The 22419-nt window shown below is 43.2% G+C and overlaps 2 protein-coding genes across 12 annotated transcripts in view; one reads left to right on the plus strand and one right to left on the minus strand.

The window, feature by feature from the left end:
* LOC110532319 (thromboxane-A synthase) overlaps positions 1 to 17468 on the minus strand; it is a 110061-nt gene extending 92593 nt beyond the window's left edge. The window contains 2 exon segments of the mRNA XM_036977694.1: positions 6507 to 6643; positions 16118 to 17468. Coding sequence (XP_036833589.1) covers positions 6507 to 6595 — 89 coding nt within the window. The 5' untranslated portion in view covers positions 6596 to 6643; positions 16118 to 17468.
* Positions 17469 to 17981: 513 nt separating this feature from the next.
* Positions 17982 to 22419, plus strand: part of LOC110532326 (homeodomain-interacting protein kinase 2) — a 102789-nt gene continuing 98351 nt past the window's right edge. For all 11 annotated transcript variants that reach the window (XR_005051748.1, XM_036977699.1, XM_036977718.1 and 8 more), the window contains exon 1: positions 17982 to 18342. Coding sequence is in view for 10 of the 11 variants with exons in the window: in XM_036977699.1 (XP_036833594.1) it covers positions 18324 to 18342 (19 nt within the window). In the remaining variant the exon portion in view is untranslated. The remainder of the gene's footprint in view (positions 18343 to 22419) is intronic.

The raw sequence follows: 22419 nt of genomic DNA on the forward strand, positions 1-22419 counted from the left end.
ATCTACAGGGTCCGTAAAATCTTGGACATGCGTCCTCGGGGCCGTGGTCATCAGTACCTAGTTGACTGGGAGGGGTACGGTCCTGAGGAGAGGAGTTGGGTTCCCTCTCGGGACGTGCTGGACCGTGCGCTGATTGATGATTTCCTCCGTTGCCGCCAGGTTTCCTCCTCGAGTGCGCCAGGAGGCGCTCGGTGAGTGGGGGGGTACTGTCATGTACTGTCATGTTGTCTTGTCTCTGTCCTTTCCCTTCACCCTGTCTCCCTCTGCTGGTCGTGTTAGGTTACCTTTTCTCCCCCGCTTTCCCCCAGCTGTCCCTTGTCTCCTCTAACTACCCATTCACCCCGTTCCCCACCTGTTCCCTTTTTCCCTCTGATTAGGTCCCTATATCTCTCTCTGTTTCTGCTCCTGTCCTTGTCGGATTCTTGTTTGTTTGTGTCATTCATGCCTGAACCAGACTGCCGTCATGTTTGCTGTAACCTTGTCCTGTCCTGTCGGAATCTGCCGGTCCATCTGAGCCTACCTATGTTTGGTAATTAAAGAAGCTCTGTTTAAGTTGATTCGCTTTTGGGTCCTCATTCACGCACCGTAACATCTATTGTGCTGTAGACAGTCCCACAGCTGCAGTACAGATGCACCATCCGGGGGGCGACTCGGTGTCGCTCCAATGAGCTTCCACAAACAAAGCAGGAGACCGGATTGAACCACAAAGGTAAAGTCAGTGACGAGGACAGGTGTGGGTTTTCGTTGAGAGAATGGTTGACAAAGATGGCAGAGAGAAAGCGCTGTTGGTTGGAGAGGTGCATCACACTGTTATATTAGAGTGGGGTATTGTAGAGGTGGAGAGTCACGCTGCGATGCGGAGTCATACTGCCGCAAAACAAATGCACATGTGACTGGCACCTCCATTCGATTTACAGTAATTATGAGTCACATGGATCCCGCCCTCACATTCACACACGCAGGCAGGCAGGCAGGCACGCATCACACACACACACACACCCACACACACACCCACACACACACACACGCACACACACACAGTGTTTCTCTCTCCCTTTTTCACCACGTACCAGAACAACAGTAAGAACAAAGCTACGTACAGCTAACCCCAGGGGAGACAAAGATTCTCTCATGAAGCAGTTGCTACATACATTTTTGGACTTATAAATTAATTATATATATCTATTGATTCTTGAAGAATATAACTTATAAATGCCTCATGAGCTTAGTTCAACTGTCACACTCCATGAGAACCCAAAATATAAACTTTTTTACTCCAATGTTTGTAAACAAATTAAATATAAACAAACACTATATAGCCTCAAAACCTGGTTAAAACGGTGAATTTGATATCATGGAGGGTCAGTCATTGCATCCATAGCTCTGTCTATGAATTTGAGAGTGGTTACATTTCTCCAGCCCCATCCCTCCGAAACAGGGGCGAGAAAAACTCTTTGGTATTGTTTCAACCACTGATTGTTGCTTTCGAAGGGGATGACTACTTGAGTGCAACAGGAAGACAAGCTGTGTTGTGAAACACTTCATCCATCATGGAAAAATAAATACGTTCTCTCTGACGTCAGCTCCTTCACAAAGACAGGGCCTTGGCTAACCAGCTTCCCACCGACTAGCATTGTACTGAGAGTAGCTTCTAGATAGAGTACCATAACTACTACATGTCTACTCAAAGTTCACAACTCGGGAAGGCCTTATTGGAACAATTTAATTGTGAATGGAATTATATTTTGTAAAAATGAATTCATTTGTGTCTAAAAATATTTTTTAATAAAAATTTTTAATATGGTGTACAGTCCTCCTCTTTCCTGTCGGCTCTGCGGAGCACAAGGGCTTAAGTGTCTTTCAGTCTGTCAGGTTGGATGTCATGAGGAGGAGAGCCAGAATGAACCATTGTCCATAGCATGTCAACCCCAAGCCTCAGTTCTAGTCTAACACTCGCCGCTTGTACACACTTTCGTGGACTTGGAAGGATGAACTGTACCTTTCAGTGGGTCGGTCTCTGTGATATTGTAGTCGTGGACCATATTCAGTATTAATAAACATGTTCAAATAAAAATGGCTGAGCAGGGCAGCTTGTCTGTCTGTCAGGGAGGTGTGCAGTCAGTGGTATGATTAGCAGGTGTGATGGACGAGCTGTCCAACCAGCCTCAACTAAACAATAAGTACTCCACGGGGCTCATCCAATGACAACGGAAGGCCAACTGCAGGATACCAGCGCACCGTGGCGCAGCGCTGCCAAGTCAGCTGTCCTGGGTTTATTAGACTGGGTTCAAATACTATTGCAAACATTTCAGCTTCTGCTTTTTGTCTGCCTGGAGTTCCAGATGGGGCGGGGTTTGCATTTGCGGGACTACTCTATTTGTCACACTGCGCCAGGCTAGCGCAATCAAGCCCGGATAAAGTATTTGAAATTATTTCAAATATTATTTGAACCCAGGTCTGATTAGATACTGTGCTATGGCTCTGCTCTGCCTGAAGAGGCTCCAGACTGAGCTACTCCAAAGGCTGGGGTGTTTTATGATGCCCTGTTCTGCCACCTTGGTTACAGCCTGCCTGTTGTTACTCCCTCTTATTCTTCAGGAAGTAGGGTTTTATTAGGGGGAGCTGGAAAGACTCATCCACACACAATACTCTTAGAGCACTGGCAATGCATGTTAGGAGTGGGGTGAAACGTTCTGATATGATCAATCGCTTAATGCATATTTCCAATGAGGGATATTATTGCACACAGACTGGGCATCTGCTTATTCCAATTAGCTAAGCCACTGTTATCCAGTCTGCTTGCCTTAATGAAACATATAGGTCATGCATGTTGTCAGAGTCCAATCCAGAGAACTGTGCATGTGAAACCACACACGGATGGAGTAGAATATGTTGCTCCCACATACATTGACATCCCAGAACAATGTGGCCAGGATACTGACCATTTTATAGCCATGATTTTATATCAAAAACAGACTAAAGGAGTTTCTCCTTATACCAAACCTCCCTATATTCATTTATATATGGGATGCTACCTAAGTCTTATAAAAGCAATATGGATCTGTGTCTGAACCTCTGATGATATCACCATCTTTATTATAACCTTTGAAACAGTGCCTATGGGTTAGAGTGTCCATCAACGATGACACTTGGATATAACAGCCCCAGTCAGTTCATTTGTCGTGAGATCATCGGGGGGTATGTCATCCGTTCCACTTGGACTGAGTGTCCAGTGAATGGGCCCTGGTTGGGTTACACACACTGTGTTCCTTCCAGAGTTCATTCTGATACATAGTTTAACACAAGTTCTCGAGGGGACAGTGGGCCAGGAAAACAAACGTCTACAGTTACAAAGGAGAAGGGTGTGTGTGTGTGTGTGTGTGTGTGTGTGTGTGTGTGTGTGTGTGTGTGTGTGTGTGAGATGGGGTGAGGGGGGAGTTCAGTGTGCCGGCGGGCATTGTATTTCACACAAAACCCACACTGCACTTACAGCTAGGCTATTGGGGAGACCCTATGGAGAACACACAGGTTGCAATGTGGTGGCAATATCCCCCGGTACCTAAGCTATAGAAACGTCTCTCTGTATCCTCAAACAGACAGAACATTTCCCCATCAAACTTACATGAGTCAAGGAGAGAAAAGAGGGGCAAAGCAATGGACAATTGAGTCAGAAAGGAAGTAAATCATATTTATATTTATTTAACTAGGCAAGTCAGTTAAGAACAAAAATTCTTATTGAAAATTCTTATTTACAATGACAGCCTAACCCGGACAACACTAGGCCGATTGAGCGCCGCCCTATGGGACTCCTGACCACGGCCGGTAGTGATACAGCCTGGGATCAAACCAGGCTATGTAGTGACACCTCTAGCACTGCGATGCAGTGCCTTAGACTGCTGCGCCACTCAGGAGCCCGAAATATGACTGGACCTGCCCAAACCATGTGGGGGGAAAAAATCATTTTTTACTAAGCAGAATTTGATCCCTCCATAAAACGCATGAACAGACGATCAAAGTATTTTATAGTGGGAATAAACCAGGGTAGTATTCCTTAGGGCAGACTGTAGCAAAACAGAGAATGGACACGTTTAGTAGCCCTTCCCTGTTTCAGTCCGTTTTCTTCCATTTGGTGCCTAAAGAATATGACTCTGTTTAACCAGGCGGCAACTTCTGTTTTCCAGACAGACAATACTCCACTGACCAGTAGGTGGCACTCTGTCCTATGGTCTTCTAGGCAGACAGGGTTGAGCATTCAGCTGCTGGGTCTGCCATGAGAGAGAGGTGGAGTCTGGTCCCAGGGAGGGTTCACCTGAGGTTCAGCTTGAGCTGTGTGAAACTCTGACTGGGCACACACTGCCTGGCCAAGACTAGCCCTAGGACTCCTCAGAGAGGAAATGTTTGCTTCTTGCCGTTGAAAACACCCCTGTACTAAAACTGCCAGCAATGCTGCAACTGTGATTAAGCCATTTCTTGGAGATAAAGATCATTAACACATGTTGACGTTTCCAGCGTGGAGAGTATGAGAGTATTCATGTGAAGTCAATGGAAAAGGACGGGACTTCACTGCAAAACAAGGCAGCGTTCTGATTTCCCAGAGAACAGTTTGTGCAGTTTAGATGAGGTGAAAGGTTCTATGCCGAGACACATTTTGCAGTTCAGCAATGTTTAAAGGGCAAACCTAATAATTCTCTGATGTGGCTTATGACAATGACGGAGAGCCAAAGACAAATTGACTTGACCTCTCCTAAATCTAGTCATTTCGAACCCCGGTGTCATGACGGCCCCTCGTGCAAGTTAGTTTCATCGTCAGATATAAATCTTCATTTGGGCTGAGACAGCTTAAGAGGACCTTATATACCACAGCCTCTTTTGATTTGTTACAACTGAATGGCAACAGACAGGAATTGACTTGTCCTGAGGAGCTGAGTGTGTGTGCGTGTGTGTGTAGTCGGCATCTTCAAAAACCAACAGTTTCAACATGGTGCCTGAAACTGCTATACATCTGAAGTGGAAACCTACAGTATGTAGTGTATAACCCACAAGTTAAAGAGAAACCAAGTGTATCACCGGTATACCACAAACAGCAGGCTTTATGCTTGCTCTACAAAACAACATTTTCCACAACACTGAACACCCAACAGTGTTCAGTCAGTCTCCGTACTCTGCGGAGAGAGAAAGAACATGCTTGTCAGCCTCTCTCGCTACTTTGTATGACAGAGCATCAATCTGGCATGGCTGGCCTAGACGGCTACTAATCCTTGCTAGTGTGGGACTGAAATGAAACGTGCTCCTTCTGCAAAGTGGTTTTCTCACTTTTAGTCATATGTGATGAAGGTTGAGAACATGCAAAATGTTGTATTTTGATCGGTTCATGCTGATTAACCTCCTACCCTGAATTGAGGACTTGTAGTGTGTGTCATTTGAACACCCTACAACTATCCTGACATCCAGGCTTCTTAACATTTAACATTCTCCAAATCAAAGCTTAGAACAGTACAATGCATACTGTAACATACAGTATGTAGGTCTGTGACATGTAGGTCTGTGACATGTAGATCTGTGACATGTAGATCTGTGACGTGTAGATCTATGACATGTAAATCTGTAGATCTGTGACATGTAGATCTGTGACATGTAAATCTGTAGATCTGTGACATGTAGATCTGTGACATGTAAATCTGTAGATCTGTGACATGTAAATCTGTAGATCTGTGACGTGTAGATCTGTGACATGTAAATCTGTAGATCTGTGACATGTAGATCTGTGACATGTAAATCTGTAGATCTGTGACATGTAGATCTGTGACATGTAAATCTGTAGATCTGTGACGTGTAGATCTGTGACATGTAAATCTGTAGATCTGTGACATGTAGATCTGTAGATCTGTGACATGTAAATCTGTAGATCTGTGACATGTAAATCTGTAGATCTGTGACATGTAAATCTGTAGATCTGTGACATGTAAATCTGTAGATCTGTGACATGTAGATCTGTAGATCTGTGACATGTAGATCTGTAGATCTGTGACATGTAGTACATCGGGGGTACCTCAGCGGTAGGCAACGAGATTCCGCCACAGACCGATTGAAAATAATCATTATAAATTGTACACTGCAAATGTGACAATAACAATCAATTCACATCTTGATTACATTGAGACACGAACACATATCTCAAATTGTTTTATTTGTGGGAATACTTGGGAACATATTTTCTGAATTCCTGGTGTCTTTCCTGGTGTTTTTCTGACCAACAACGGGCCACCTGTTGACAACCCCTGCAGTACATCAATATGTAATATAATGACGTCACAAGACGACACTGCTACACCTATACAATACGTATTTGTGTTTGCTTGAATATGTCAAGCATATTATGTCATAAACACAACACATACTAAACTGAAAAACACACACAGTACCAACACGCACATCTGTTTACAATACATGCTGAGTTTTGGATTTGTTCTATTGCCCTAGACTAGAGGCAGAAGACATTGATTTACCAGTAGAGCAGAGCCAGGAAGATCATGAACAGGGACACAGATACTCCACCTGGTACTGGTATCATCAGGATGTTCATAACCACCTCCATGACGCTGATCACCACCTCAGACCAACACAAACACTGGCCAAATAGCTCCTATGGAGAGAAGAGAAGGTAGAGATGAGATCGTATTTATGTGAGTATGTAAGGAAATGATTACAATTCTACACTGTAATAACGTTTTTAGGACATACAAGTAAAGTTTACAATTCAACTGGAAAGTGGCTGAAGAAAAATGCTCCCCTTGTATTTCTCACGGCGATAATTGTAACAGGCTGTGGGATTAATTGTAACACGGTCTTCAATGGCAAAAGAAATGAGGGTTAATTGAAAACGGCTCTGATTTGGAACTGATATTTGGATTAAAATAAACAAAATTAGCCAAAAATAACAATCTGCCCTGTCATGTTGTCCGGTGTCCAATGTTCCTGGAGGAAACTCTGAAATGGCATATGTCACCGGGCAACATGACAGGGAAGATTTGAATTCACCAGACATTTGACACATGTAATGGACAACCATATGCATTCAGATCTGGCCTGCCGCAGCCAGCTCCATCAACAACTGAGGGATGTTGGTCAAATGAGATACATTTACCATGTCCTTAAAAACAGCATATAACAAATTACCAACACACTATCCCTTGTGTTTTGATGTGCAGCATATGTTTTTATGAAGATTTTAGAATATTCACATGAAAATCTATTGCCATATGGATGAAAAGCTAGCTATAGACACCCTAAAGAGCGACAAGTGCGCTGGCAAAATGTCACGTTGATTATGCCTGCACACCATGGTTCACCAGCAGCCCCAAACATTTAAATAATAAGCTACACACCAGCCAAAACAAGCTTGTAAGAATTGTACTTAAACTCCCCCCTTCATACTCACCTGGAGGTTGAGCATTTGTTTGCGTGTCTCTATCTCTGTAACGTGTCTGGATCTAAGTAATTATATATGTATTTACGTTTTTTTTTAAAATAAGGACCACAATGGAAATAAGTCCCCAACTTTATTGTGCAATCGTGGTCACTTGAAAAAATCTTTGTATACATATGTATTTTTTAAACGGACAAATACAATCAATCAATCCAAACTGTCCAGCGGCCAATTGATGAATGGAAAGAGACATCTGTAACGAAACACCAACAAGTTGAATGGCTTTCAGAGATTGTCAAGCCAAGACTTTGATACAAGGTAGGGAGGGATTTTCTGTTTGTTGAGATAGACATAGTCTATTTATTGTGGTGTTGAAAATGCCAACCATGATTTGGAAGTGCACAAAGTCAGTATGCTTTGTGTATTGGTTGAAACCTGTTGGTAGGAACATTTGTTGCATATATTTAATATATAATGGCATCAAAATGTTGAAAATCTGATTTCCTCCTAGCTGATCATTGTCTGCAGCCAGCTCTGATCGTGGTGTAATGAAACAGGCAGGGAGAGGGAGCTCGTCTGTGGTGGTCGGCGAAGCCTCAACATTCTGGCCCGTAGCCCTGCGCGGCGTTGACTGTGCCACAAAAGCATGCTGAAGTGGCAAAGTCGATATCCATGTTTCTAAACACAGGGTCGCTACATGTATTGTTTTTGTTGTGGTCGTAAACATTATTTTGAGTTAATTCTATGAGGGGGAAGGGTGTTCAATTTATTTTACAGTATAAGGGGAGGGTCATGTGAAAATATTGGTAATGTTGTGTGTGTGTGGAAGGGGGGGGGGGTGCATTTGTTTTTAAGACACCTCGAGTTGGACCAGGCCCACCCCTCCAGTACATTTTGATCTGTCCCTTAGCACATCGAATAAACGCTTTTCAAGTGGTTTCTAATTTCAGTTATTTACTTCGTGCCCTGGTCTCCTCTATGGGGCTGCACTGGGAAGTCAAAGCATTTCAAAAGTCAGATCATGACGCATGATATGATGCAGGTGAAATATGTGCTTGTAAAAAACACACAATGGCTGTAGATGTATAGGTTCAAAGTTATACCTAGCCAGGTTATGTAATGGCGACAGGCGCTCTTTAATTAGGCTAATCGTGACTTGCGATCACCTGTCCAACCGGCTAGACTTGCCCCGACTTTCTTGAGATTTGAATGTTGGTATAAACGCTAATCGTGAGTCAGGTTTGTTAATAAAGGGAAGTTATTTTCCTTCAGTTTGAGCATTTATCTTGTGTTCTTATTTCGTGATTAGTGCCGCTTCTTCGTGCATGACCGTGCATGACCGCACACTTCACGAAGCGCTCCCGCGGACTTGTACATACTCGGTTCCTCCACAAGCATGCACACCTTTTTCCAGCGGGTTTGGCCATTTTGTATTTGTTGGTTATTTGCCTAATCATGAGATATCTCCTATTGTAAAATGCTTAAGTATACGGCATTTAAATAATGTGATTTGTCTGCTTTTAGACAGCTCTAGTGTATAGCCTCTCTGTTGTGTATTTTAACAGTTCATCGGTGATGTTCATTGTAGCTATGGTTTGGCCCATAGCTATTTCTACCTGGCTTTCCTAGTGTTCTTGATCGACATCGAGGAGCTCTGATGAGTAGGCCTATCAGAATGTAGGATGTATTTTGTTTCACAGTAGGCCTACCAGTAGCCTGTTTCCTTAGGTCAAATCCAGTTTGGATTGAGTTCAATTTATTTGATTAAGTTTCTGTTCATCGTTTGTTTGTTTTGTAAGTTATTTTTGCCTATGTTTGCAGACATTAGGCCTATAATTTATCCTAACCACTGCTATCACTAGGCTATCCTTATTTTGTGAATAAAACACACTTTTTGCACCCTACTCAACCTCCTGCCTGCCTGCAGTTAAAGTACATGTCACTACATAAGAAAAACACCTATTCAAGACTTCTCTGGGCTTACTTCAACTGTCTCAAACTCTGCAGGTTTGTGGTTTCCAAGGTAACTTCCCCTTCACTGTCAATGATTCGTTTTAGCTCTTCCCCCTTCCCCTGCTTAGAGAGAACCCTGAGGCTGAGAGCGAGCCTCCTCTGTCCTGTCTGCCCTGCTGTCCTCTGTAACAATGTGTTACTGAATGATCAACCCTCTGAGAGGAACATACAGGCCAGGCCTGCTACTGATGATCACACGCTGACCTTCTGAACAGGACCCATCACAATCAGTCACAGTCAATGTGTGGTACAGACCGGACGTTTTGGCAAAACAAAGATGACATTTGGAGAATCTAGCTAGATGAGTGCAGTACAGTCTGGAAAGGAAAGTGGCCTACAGGCCAAGAGACAGATACTAAGCCTATAGAATGGCAGTGTTTCTGAATGTTGTGTGATAAAAAAATAACTAGACTATGTTTCAGCATTGATAGCTTATCTTTGCCTTTTCTGTGTATTGGTCAAGTTTGAGCTGTGCATTGTTTCAATGCGCATGGCTCATAACAACAACAAAAAAACTGATGAGCGGAAAAATCATTGTCAGATCAAACTAACTGTGTTTACAGATAAAAGGCTGCTTCACAGTGTAAACCAGTTTCTTTTCATAAGCAGGAAAATCACCACACTGCCTACAAACAGAAACCGCAAGGGGATTTGCACACAAGCAGACAAAGGAAACAAAAACCGTTCACAACGTATATTAGCCTCCTGAAACTAAGCAAGACATAGTGTATTTAACGTGAATCACATTACTCTGACATGTTAATCAAGAAAAATACTGCATGCATTTTTCATAACAACTAAAAACATACGTTTTCCTTTTGAACCAGATAATCAACAGTTATTTGGCTGTTTATCAAAGTTAGCTGGCTAACTCACTGATCCTGCTTTGTGGTATACCCCTCAGGTCTAGGAGGATGGCACCGAGTTAACAACATGATTCATGAGCCAAGTCCAGGTCCAAGAGGCTTCTAAACAGCTTCTACCCCCAAGCCATAAGACTCCTGAACATCTAGTCAAAGGCATTGCCCCTCCCCCTCTTCACACCACTGACTCTCTGTTGTCATCTATGCATAGTCACTTTAATTAACTCTACCTACATGTACATACTACCTCAACTAACCGGTGCCTCCGCATATTGACTCTGTACAGGCACCCATCTGTATATATTGTTATATTTCACTGTCTTACAACTAAATTAAATAAGTGTATTACACTTAAACTTACACTAGCCTGGCACCCAAAATAATGTAGCTACATTCAGTCTGGTTTAACCAGGCTGAATTTACACAACTTTCCTAAATTAATTTTCTCAGATGATTGGTTTTAGTTCCCTTTGAACTCCACACAAGACTGATAAGCGGCATAACAAAATAAAACATGTAGTGTATGTTTCTATTTTATATATTTTTTAAAATCATGTTTTTCTGATGGTGTTGAGTCAGGTTTCCTTGATATTACAAAAGGTGTCCCACAGGGATCGATTTCAGGTTGTGTACTTTTTACTGTCTATACAAACAATGTTGGTCTATCTGCTCATTTGTTTAACATACACCTGTATGCAGTGCAGACAACACTGTGTGTGTATGCTGTTGCCCCCACGGTTGCCCAGGCTTTTTAGGAGCTTCAATCTGCCTTCGTTGATTTGCAGAAAGCCTTTGTTGAACTGACACTGGTACTTAATGTAGGTAAAACCAAGTATATGTTATTCTCCATATCACGTAAAAATGTCTCTTATGATTTATGCATATATACATTGGATGGTGTCCTCATTGATCATGTCAGCGCTTATAAATACCTTGACATATCTGGCATTTTATATGCCTTTCATTAAATAAAATAAAAACATATAATTCAGTCGACATTCATACAGGTGTTAGACTATGGGGATATTGCCTATATGAACACAGCTGCCAATGTATTGAAGCCATTGGACACAGTTTATCTACATAAACTTCCACCCTACCTTACTTCACTGTTAGAGATACCAGACCCAGTCTCAGGGAGGGCTAACTCTGGAGATCCCTTCCATCTCCACTGAGTTGGGTAGATCTGCTTTCAGTTTTTTTGCACCTTATGAATGATCTCCAATGCACTTTAAAATAGGAGGAATTAGGGACTCCTGAGTGGCGCAGTGGTCTAAGGCACTGCATCGCAGTGCTAGCTGTGCCACTAAAGAGCCTGGCTTGAGTCCAGGCTCTGTCGCAGCCGGCCGCGACCGGGAGACCCATGGGGCGACGCACAATTGGCCCAGCATCGTCTGGGTTAGGGCCAGCAGGGACGTTCTTGTCCCATCGTGACCTAGTGACTCCTGTGGCGGGCCGGGTGCAATGCATGCTGACACGGTTGCCAGGCGTACAGTGTTTCCTCCGACACATTGGTGCGGCTGGCTTCTGGGTTAAGCGGGCAGTGTGACTTGGCTGGGTTGTGTTTTGGAGGACGCACGGCTCTCAACCTTTGCCTCTCCCGAGTCTGTACGGGAGTTGCAGCGACGGGACAAGACTGTAACTACCAATTGGATACCACGAAATTGGGGAGAAAAAGGGTAAAGAATATATATATGAGGAATTGGTGCCTCTAGGGCATTTCAGACAGCTGTTAGGGAATCTTTACACTGAAGAATGTGTTTGTTATTGTGTTTTGCTGCTCATGTATTTTTGTGTATAATAACATGTATTTTAATATTTTATATGGATGTGTAGTTTAATGTGTATATTGTATTTTAATATGGTCTCAGCATTGTCTCCCTGTCAAAATAAAGGTAAAAAATATATATTTTATAAAGAATATTACTAAATCAACAGTGCATGCAGTTATAAACGTAACAGATATTGGATTTATACACTAGACTGACTAGAGCATATAAAAGATCATTACTGACTCAATTATACACAACATGCAGCAGTACAGCGGAGAGATAACAGCAGGAAAGCAACACATTTATTAAATAGGACTTATTTAATTGACTTATAAGACCTTTCAAACGATGACCCATTTTCAACATTCTGATGCTTTCATCTGTCTTATCTGTTAAAGTCGATCAGCCTGTGAGAAACATTCAGTATTCAGTCGATCTTTAACACAATATGTCAACCTTGACATAGTGGATGATCACATGGGTCTGGGTAATACAGGTAATACAGAGGAATATGGAATATTCTGCCATTATTTCCAAAAGACTACAACATGCTTGTGAAATTAATTATTCAGACTAGACTTTTGTAGGAATTTAGAATCCAGTTAGTGAAATATTTGATTTAGAAGCATTTCACACATCAACTGAGGTAACCTCAATCAAAAATCCCTTACCCTATTATGGCCTTACCCCTTCTTTCTTTTTCTTTCCAAAACACTTGAATGTGCTGCCTCTGACCAACTCTCTCGCTATCTCTCTCAGTACGACCTTCTTGACCCTAACCAATCAGGCTTCAAGACGGGTCACTCAACTGAGACTGCTCTCCTCTGTGTCACGGTGGTTCAGTCTCCACACTGCCAAAGCTGACTCGCGCAATTCAATTCAAAGGGCTTTTTTGGCATGGGAAACATTTGTTCACATTGCCAAAGCAAGTGAAATAGATAATAAGCAAAAGTTAAATAAACAATATGAATGTAAACATTACACTCACAAAAGTTCCACTCTCCGTTCTCATCCTCCTAGATCTATCTGCTGCCTTCGACACTGTGAACTATCAGATGACACTCAACTACCTTTCTCCTTCCCCCCTTCTGACACCCAGGTGGTGACACGCATCTGCATGCCTGGCAGATATCTCAGCCTGGATGTCGGCCCACCACCTCAAGCTCAACCTCAACAAGACGGAGCTGCTCTTCCTCCCAGGGAGTGCCAAGACCTCTCCATCACAGTTGACAACTCCACAGTGTCCCTCCCAGAGTGCAAAGAAACCCCCTCCCCCTTGCTGATAGCTACTTTATTAAGGAAAAATGTACATACTATGACTGAGATATGTGGTTGTACTACCTAGCTATCTTAAGATGAATGCACTAACTGTAAGTTGCTCTGGATAAGAGCATCTGCTAAATGACGGAAATGTAAATGTAATGGCTTATATAATTAAGGATACTATAATTCATTAATACTATCATTATTAAGGAAAAATTCTGAACTTCTGAATAACATTATACCATTTCTGGGTCATTAAGTTGTACAGATAGCCTACCATACATTTGTATTCACCACGTTTTACTTTATTGGCGTAATGACATGTAGGCTATGTTATGGTTTTCTTTCTCCTCTTCCTCTGAAGAGGAGTTGTAGCAGGGATCGGACCAAAATGCAGCGTGGTTATTTGTATACATCTTTAATAAAGATGAAAACACAAACAGTATACAAAAACAATAACCATGAAAAAACCTAAACAGCCTATCTGGTGCAAACAGAGACAGGAACAATCCCCCACAAACCACTCAAAGAATATGGCTGCCTAAATAAGTTTCCCAATCAGAGACAACGATAAACACCTGCCTCTGATTGAGAACCACTTCAGGCAACCATAGACTTTTCTAGATAACCCCACTGTAGCACAATCCCAATACCTACAAAAACCCCAAGACAAAACACACCACATAATTAACCCATGTCACACCCTGGCCTGACCAAAATAATAAAGACCAGGGCGTGACAGAACCCCTCCCCCCCCCAAGGTGCGGACTCCTGACCGCACACCTAAACCCATAGGGGAGGGTCCGGGTGGGCATCTGTCCACGGTGGCGGCTCCGGCGCGGGACGTGGACCCCACTCCAACAAAGTCTTAGTCCGCATGCATCACGTCCTTAGATTGGCAACCCTCGCCACCGACCTTGGCTTAGTAACCCTAACCAAGGGCCCCACTGGACTGAGGGACAGCTCGGGACTGGGATAGCTCGGGACTGAGGGGTAGCTCGGGACTAAGGGGTGGCTCGGGACTGAGGGGTGGCTCGGGACTGAGGGGTGGCTCGGGACTGAGGGGTGGCTCGGGACTGAGGGGTGGCTCGGGACTGAGGGGAGGCTCGGGACTGAGGGGTGGCTCGGGACTGAGGGGTGGCTCGGGACTGAGCGGTGGCTCGGGACTGAGCGGTGGCTCGGGACTGAGCGGTGGCTCGGGACTGAGGGGAGGCTCGGGACTGAGGGGAGGCTCGGGACTGAGGGGAGGCTCGGGACTGAGGGGAAGCTCAGGACTGAGAGGAAGCTCGGGACTGAGAGGAAGCTCGGGACTAAGAGGAAGCTCAGGACTAAGAGGAAGCTCAGGACTGAGGGGAAGCTCAGGACTGAGAGGAAACTCAGGACTGAGAGGAAGCTCAGGACTGAGAGGAAGCTCAGGACTGAGAGGAAGCTCAGGCAGGTAGATGGCTCTCGACCCGAAACCTGCCCCTCCGCTTGCCCTGCCGGAAGCTGGGTCCGCAGTGTGTAGGGCCATTTAAAGTCCTGAGGAGAATAAACGAGGTTTGTTATCGATTATTACTTCCTTCGTATTATCGCATTAACCCCTCGTTTCATGTGTCTCTTCTCAGGCCGGTGGTAGCTGGTCCCATGCAGGAAGGTGAGGTTCCGGAGGTCCCTCCGCCCCCTCTGGACATCGAGGGGTCCTGGCGTACACGATACGAGCTATTCTGGACTCAAGACGCCGGGTGAGGGGCCTGCAGTACCTCGTTGACTGGGAGGGGTACGGTCCGGAAGAGAGGTGCTGGGTCCCGGTGGGGGATATTCTGGATCCATCTATGTTGAGAGAGTTCCATCGAGGCCGGCGTCGGCGCGCTGCGGGAGCTGCGCTTCGGGGGTGGGGGGGTACTGTCACGAATATTACCGAAGGTGGCTCCCCTTCTTGTTTGGGTGGCTCTCGGCGGTCGTCGTCGCCGGTCTACTAGCTGCCACCGATCCTTTGTTCTGTGTTCGTTTGGTTTTGTCTAATTGGTTTCACCTGTTCCTTGTTTGGTGGTTAGGGTGGGGTTATTTAAGTTGGTTTAGCCCGCTTGTTTGTGCGGGCTTGTTATTCTGTATGTGTTAGAGTGGTTAGTGTTTTGTTGGGTTTCTCGCTGTCCTAGTATTTTCACGATAGTGTACATTTTTGTTTTGTAGTTATACCTGGTTTGGTATACTATTTTGTTCCTGTGATTTTTGGACAGTAAAGCGTGTTTTTCCCGCATCCTTTGCTCTCTGCGCCTGACTCCACACCCATTCACTAATTGAGCGTTACAGGCTAATACAACTGTATTCTAATTTCTAGTACAATTTCAAACAGTGCTTTGCCAGTTTCCTTTCATATGATTCAACAATTCGTTAATATATGTTAAAGATTGTCCAAGCCATGGACAGAAACTGATAAATCGTACTATGTCCCGACCAAGACCGTGTCAAAGAAATGGCTACATTGCATTGAGTTGGTGTCACATTATGTAGCCTAATTCAACTGATATCGTAGAATCTGAGGTCAACAAATATGGTGCTAACTATCAAATAACCCAAGTCAAAATGCGTGATAGTTTAATATGCCACATTTGCATCGTCATACGATTGACCGGTGTTTGATTATGCCACAACGTTGCGTTATGTCACTGATGGTTGCACGTGATCACAACTGGTACATTTAGACACATTACGGCGGATATCCCTCGAAGCTTCAAGTGTTACAGAGAGTGAACAAAATTACACAGGGTTACTGTATCTATTTATGTTTTAGTTCTTACCTCGTTATTACTTGATTGTAGACTATAGTTGTTAGACCACTTCTGGTTGTTGACACGAAAAGAGAAGAATACGTACTGTAGTTCTTTAGAAGGACTACATTTTCTGCGTGGACTTTGCTCCCTGGAAGTTGAAGTCTTTTTGCTCAAGCAAAGGCAGCTGATCCGATAAAGATAGGCTATAAAAAGGAATTGTGTGAAGTAAAACAATCTGTTATCAAAATGAAAGGCGTTTCTATCAAAATCCTAGGCCTATATAAAGATGAACCTATTGCAATGCACTTGTATTGCTCTTCAGATGATATACGATCATGTGTGCATGTATAACAGAGATAGTTTACAGTCATATATGATACTGTTAGTAGCCTAGTTAACCGTGGCCCTGAACTAGAATAAGCTTACTTGTCTAGCATTGGGCTATATGCTGTAGGTGACCTGATGGAGAACAGGGGATCAGTTCTTATTGTACTTTAATTGTTTCAGGATTCCAGATGATGGCTTCAATGGTACGAGATCCTTAGTATATTGTTAGTATATTAACTCCTAATTCTATGGGTATGCGTGACTCAGATCAGATTTGATCAGCTGCAGAAGTCGCTGCGTGGAGAGGACGAGGAGGATGTCGAACAAGGTGCGGTGCAAGCGAAGTTGGAAGGGCACTGACTTTAGAGTCCAGGTTGGTAAATAGGTTATAGGCCTACAATCACATGATGCTCTTGATGCTATTTAACTGGCACCACCATATAGTCTCCCCATTAGCATACATAAATAGTAGACTAAAAACACGATTCTGTCCTTTTTCCACAATTTGACTAATATTGCCCAGTTACATCACACATATTATGTCATGCAATCATCCATTCATTTATCCACCATGTGTTTTGTTTTAGACTCATTCATTCAAAATATCCATAATAGCCTGCTGAGCGTATTATTTTAGTGATGGTTCTATACGAATCCTATGTTTACATCACTGCACATGATTTTTATAGTCTTATAAACAGGGTGCAAATAAATAACGCCCCTTTTCTCGTTAAGAATCTAAAATGTACCGGGGTGTGACTGGGGGAAATAGTGCAGAGGGTGACTTTTAATGTTGCTAGTAAATGACAGATTACTCACATCTGTGTGAGACTATGTCATCTGATTCCTGTCTAGTTCGCTCTGTGAAAATACAATGTCGTCATGCTGTGTGATGACTGCTTGATACAGGCACGACGAATGGCCCACAGAATCATTCAACACTATGCAAATGCGCATTTCGAAAACTAGACCCAGCGATACTTTATACTGGGTTATTGCATAATAGTTCATGCTGTTACATTTGCGCTTGTTCCTGTAGAGCTTCTGTTAATAAAAGTGTTTAAAATGAGGTTACTACTCACCTGATATTATTTGTGTAAGTTAGGATGTCGTTTTTAATATTAGGAGGATGCCAATCTGGAGGAGTTAATTACATTTTAATTACAGCTTAATTAATGATTGCAGTTAGCCTGTAGACCAGTGTTTCCCAAACTCGGTCCTGGGGACCCCAAGGGGTGCACGTTTTGGTTTTTTTGCCCTAAAACTACACAGCTGATTCATTACTTAACTCATCATTAAGCTTTCATTATTGGAATCCGCTGTGTAGTGCTAAAAAATTATAAAACAAAAGGCCTATAGGCTCATGTTTTAACAAAAGCCAGGCTACAACATCCACATGCATATAACCTATAACCCACTATTATTTTATATACATTTTAATATGTAGGCCTTTTCTCCAAATATCAAATCACATTAAACGTTATGAATTAATAGTTACAAAGTTGCACTACAATGTAACAGTTAAGACTAGGATCGACTCGATAGTCAATTGACTATACTGTACACCAAACTCGCTCCGCTCGCATTGCAACTTTTGCAGGGACTCTACAGACATGTCGTACACTAGCTGAAGTCAACCTGCAATTTGGCTCAACATTTGAGCCAAAAAACTATTCACAATCGGCAGGGTTTTGTTTCAGAAATAATACACTATATTTTTCCCGTGGACTGAGCACGAATTTGTAACCTTGGATGGGATTTTAGATTTTTCTTCTCACTAATGAACTGAGCTAGTAATGCAGGAGACAGCGACTCTGTCAGGGGCTCAAGATGGCAGATTTTTACTGAGTTCTGAACAGATATCTCGCTTTATTTTTTGCCATGAATAACAGAAGTCCTTGCACCGATGGCCCCTGTATACGAAGGTAATATATGTTTATATCTGAAGTATTTTTGAGGTCAACCGGTCTTGTATAAAATAATGTTGTGAATAAGAAAGAGGCAAGAGAGATAACTGCCTTGCACCCTATCGCTTCTTTGTATTACAAAATGATAGAATGATGCATTTTCTGTTTAGTGTTTAGTTTAGCTCCATAGTAGTTTGATAATATGTATCACTTTGTCATAGTAGTTATTGCTCTGGTTGCAAACATGTAGTGTGACATCGATGGTCGAATCCTTATGTAGGCTACAGTCTGCATCCCTAGCCGTCATAATTATTCTCTTGTGATGTTCCCGTGTGATATCCCACGATTTTAATCCAGTCGGCTACAAATACATTTCAAAATCTTAATTTAAAAGCTATTGCATTTGATTCCAAATAGTCTTGGTGTTGAAATTACACCATTGCTCTATAGCCTACAGAGGAGAGAGAAAGGGCGAGAAGAAAGAACATCGCAGTTCGCACATAGTCACGCAACCGGAGAGCAAATTTAGCCTAATTTATCTCAATTTAAAACCTACACTTTCAATTTCTGGTTAAATGTTTAGTGCTCCATAACGTTTATTCATTTGTGCAAAGATAGATTTTCAACCAAAAGCAAAGACATGCTTATGTAGCCTACTGCTGTTGCTGCATTACGTCTGTGACTAATCCCATTGAGAGAATTGTACTCAGCATGTTTAGGAAAAATGCTATGCCCTAAAGACACGAGTAGAGTGCAATTCTATTTTGTTCTGTTACAATGTCTCACATGGTAAAGAGTCTTAATTCTTGGAATAAGGCAGACCAGATAGAGACAGGTCTCATGGCTATGGTACAATTGTAATTTTCTATACATGTTGTGATGACTACCAGGGCAAATGCTATTTGGTCATCTACTAATATCCATAATCTTTTCATATTATAAACTACTGCACAATACACCTCCCTGCTCTTTAGAATTACACTGCAGATTTTTTGGGGACATACATTCTTGTCATTAACCCCAAAAAAAGGAGCCATTACTTTCTTTTTTGGTTAGGGTGTAATGTGAAAATGTATGTTTTTATTATTGCCGTTTGTCTATTTTACTATTAGTCCGTGCTCCCTCTGCTGGTTTAACTTGGAACATAACCCTTTGTAACAAACCAGTAACTACATATACAATCACGTTTAGTTTGGATGCATTTTTTTGTTGTTGAAAATGTGAAAGTTGGTGTAGGCCTAAATTGTGCCAAAAAACAAATAGTGTAAGGCGTAGTAATTGTTAGGAAGCATGTAATTCCAATTTAGGTCTATATTTTCATGAATTAAAGGCTACAGCTGAAACTATAGTTAGAGAGGGACAAATGACTGATTATTTGGTAGGCAATTCGTTTCACTAGATTTGTGAAACGTAGGCTACATGCATGGTCATATCCTTTATGCCAATCCAGCCAGACTGATTAGTTGCAGACTGGCTTAGAGAGCTCTGCATGTTAAACTCAACAGCCAAATAGGCTTGCATTAGCATGAAAAGGAGAGTTGAAATGAGACTCCACTGTGCAAGGTAATTAGTTGGAATGGTGTTCCCTGGCTTGCCTTTCATCATGGCGAGAAGCTGAGGAATTAATTGTCTACCTTCTCTGTTCTCGCCTGCTATGTGGAGCAGCAGCCAGGAACAGCAATGGAAATAGCCACATCCACTGGTAGAAAATGGTGACAGGGATCATCCGTGTGCAAAGAGACCATCATGATGCTGGAATTCTGTGGACATTCAATAACCAAGACTGAAACGTCTCCCTCCCGAATCTGTAGCCCTATCCTGCAGTCACATGACTGTGGCCTCATGGGTGGAATGTTATTCATATTTTTCAGAATGAATAAACATTATTTCAAAAACCCGCAGAAAATCCGGTGTTTCTATGTGAAACTTTTAAAAAATAAAATATATCTCAGTCTTCTGTGATGTAATATTGGGGTGAAAACTGAATACATTTCGCCTCTATATCTGACATGGTCCAGGTATCTTCTTTTTTTTAAGCCCATTTTGTTTCAAAGTAGATTTATTTAAGACTATCAAGAAACACTCTGTGTGACCCTGATTTAGCCCACTGTAGTAAAATGTTAAAGGTACTGTGCAGTAGGCACTGCCCCCCCCCCCCCCCCTCAAGGTTTTTTCTCATGATCAATTTAGTACCAACAAACCACTGGTATTTGATTTGATCAACAGTGTGCCTATGGAGAAAGAGAATCAAAGGGTAGGTGAGTTAGTGTCTTACGGGACGCTGTGGTAGTGATGGTTCGGAGCCAGATGTGCCAGTCTTGCCGTCCTGGCCTGGCCCCTGCCTCTGTCTCTGCCCTGTTGAGTTTGTGTGTTAGTCTAAGCTCTGGCTGCCCAGCGCCCTGGCTGCCCAGTCTCATAACCCAAACTGACACGTTGATGAATGTATGATGGAGGGAGCAGGATCAGCAGCCCCCAGCTGTGGAAAAGCCAGTATTCAGACACAGACTCATGTCCCAGTCAGGGGAAAGTGGGGGTTGGGTGGGGGGGGTTATAGAGAGAGGGGGGTCAGTGGACGCCAGACAGCCCAGAGCAGGGCACCAGCTAGCTTAATTTCTGGATCTGTCTCGCAGAGTCTCAGGTCAAACAATATCTTAGAAAGCATTCGCAAGGCCGGAGACACTCTCACTGGAAAATGACAGAGAATAGATCAGAGGCTGCCGCTGAGACGATGATGATGATGATTGTGGTGGTGGTGACAGGGACTGTAGGCTAGCCTAGCACTGCTGTTCATGTGTAGATGTGCGTTTTAATTCTCTGTCGCTCCGAGAGACGTACTAGGAAAAGAGGGAAATGGGGGAGGAGGGAGAGGTTTAGAGACCACTCCCTGTCTTCTATGGGGTGAGTGCCCTTCTTGCTCTGTGTCAGTGGGTATGTAAAGGCAGGGAGAGGGAAAGGCTGAGGTCTGCCACCTCTCTCACTCTGTTGTTGGTAGCTGGCTGATTGGTATCGTCCTCATAGGACTGTGACCCCAGCTTTCATTCCAAGGTCACAGGGTTTCAACTTTGATTAGAATTCCAGAAAAACCACAGGAATTTGGGGCCAAGTCACCCCTTACTAAGTTAGAAATTAGCTCCCGGCGATTATGTTTCAATGCGGAGCGGAGAGTTTTGAGAGTTTAGCTAGTGACATAGCTTGGTTAGTCAGCAGATCTGTACGTAGTAGTGATCGTCGCTCTCCCTGTGTTGTCGATGCACAGATAGCTCGCTGCGGGAGTTTAAGCCTATCACATGCTTTCACTTTAGCGTGCAGATCTTTCCCCCATCCCCTTTGTGCAGTTGCTTACTTGAAGTCTGCTGGTAAATGTTATGAAAATTGACATGCCGCAGAACGTTACAAGCATCCCCTCTGCATTATTCAAAGTAATCTATGTGAAAAGGAAATGAAAATCTAGTGTTCACTGTTCAGGTTCTTGGAGGTATTGATTTGTGAAAGCGTGTCATAGAATAAGCTAAGCCAGGGAGAGGTGGGACTAGGAATACGGCAGAATCAATGTGAGTTTGATGAGAGCAGACAGTGAGTGTGTGTTAGCCAGATCTCGGTGGAAGCGGGATGGATATGGGATCCCTCTGATGTGTCTGTCTGGTGAAATGGTTCACAGGTGTGCTGCTCTGGCTGTTTGGTTTGGTGAGGAACAGATGGGCGCGGGTTGAGTTCTGACCGAGCTGAAATGACAGGTTAGAGGTCAGGCTGAACCAAGCATTCACAGGCAAAACATCAGTGGGACTGTAACGCTACTGTGTGTGGCCTATTTCTACAGGCTCTATTCTGTTCTTTCAACATGTTCTTTGAAAACGTTGGTATGGGGACAGATAGAGAGATCAGAACGAGGAGCAATTTATTTCCGATTATTTCATTAGTCCAAGTGTGCATCATTCCTCGATTCCTCAAAAAACTCTGGCAACATTCAAGGCTGCAAGGACCACTCCCACTCTCATTCAGATCTTGGAGGACAGTGTGAGTCTTTGGAGGACAACTCACGTTTTAACGTGAGTTGCTGCTAGTGTGCTCAGTGTTTTGAGGGGGAGTGAGTTTTTG

The sequence above is a fragment of the Oncorhynchus mykiss genome, chromosome 1 (genome assembly GCF_013265735.2).
Source record: "Oncorhynchus mykiss isolate Arlee chromosome 1, USDA_OmykA_1.1, whole genome shotgun sequence".
Classification (NCBI taxonomy): domain Eukaryota; kingdom Metazoa; phylum Chordata; class Actinopteri; order Salmoniformes; family Salmonidae; genus Oncorhynchus; species Oncorhynchus mykiss.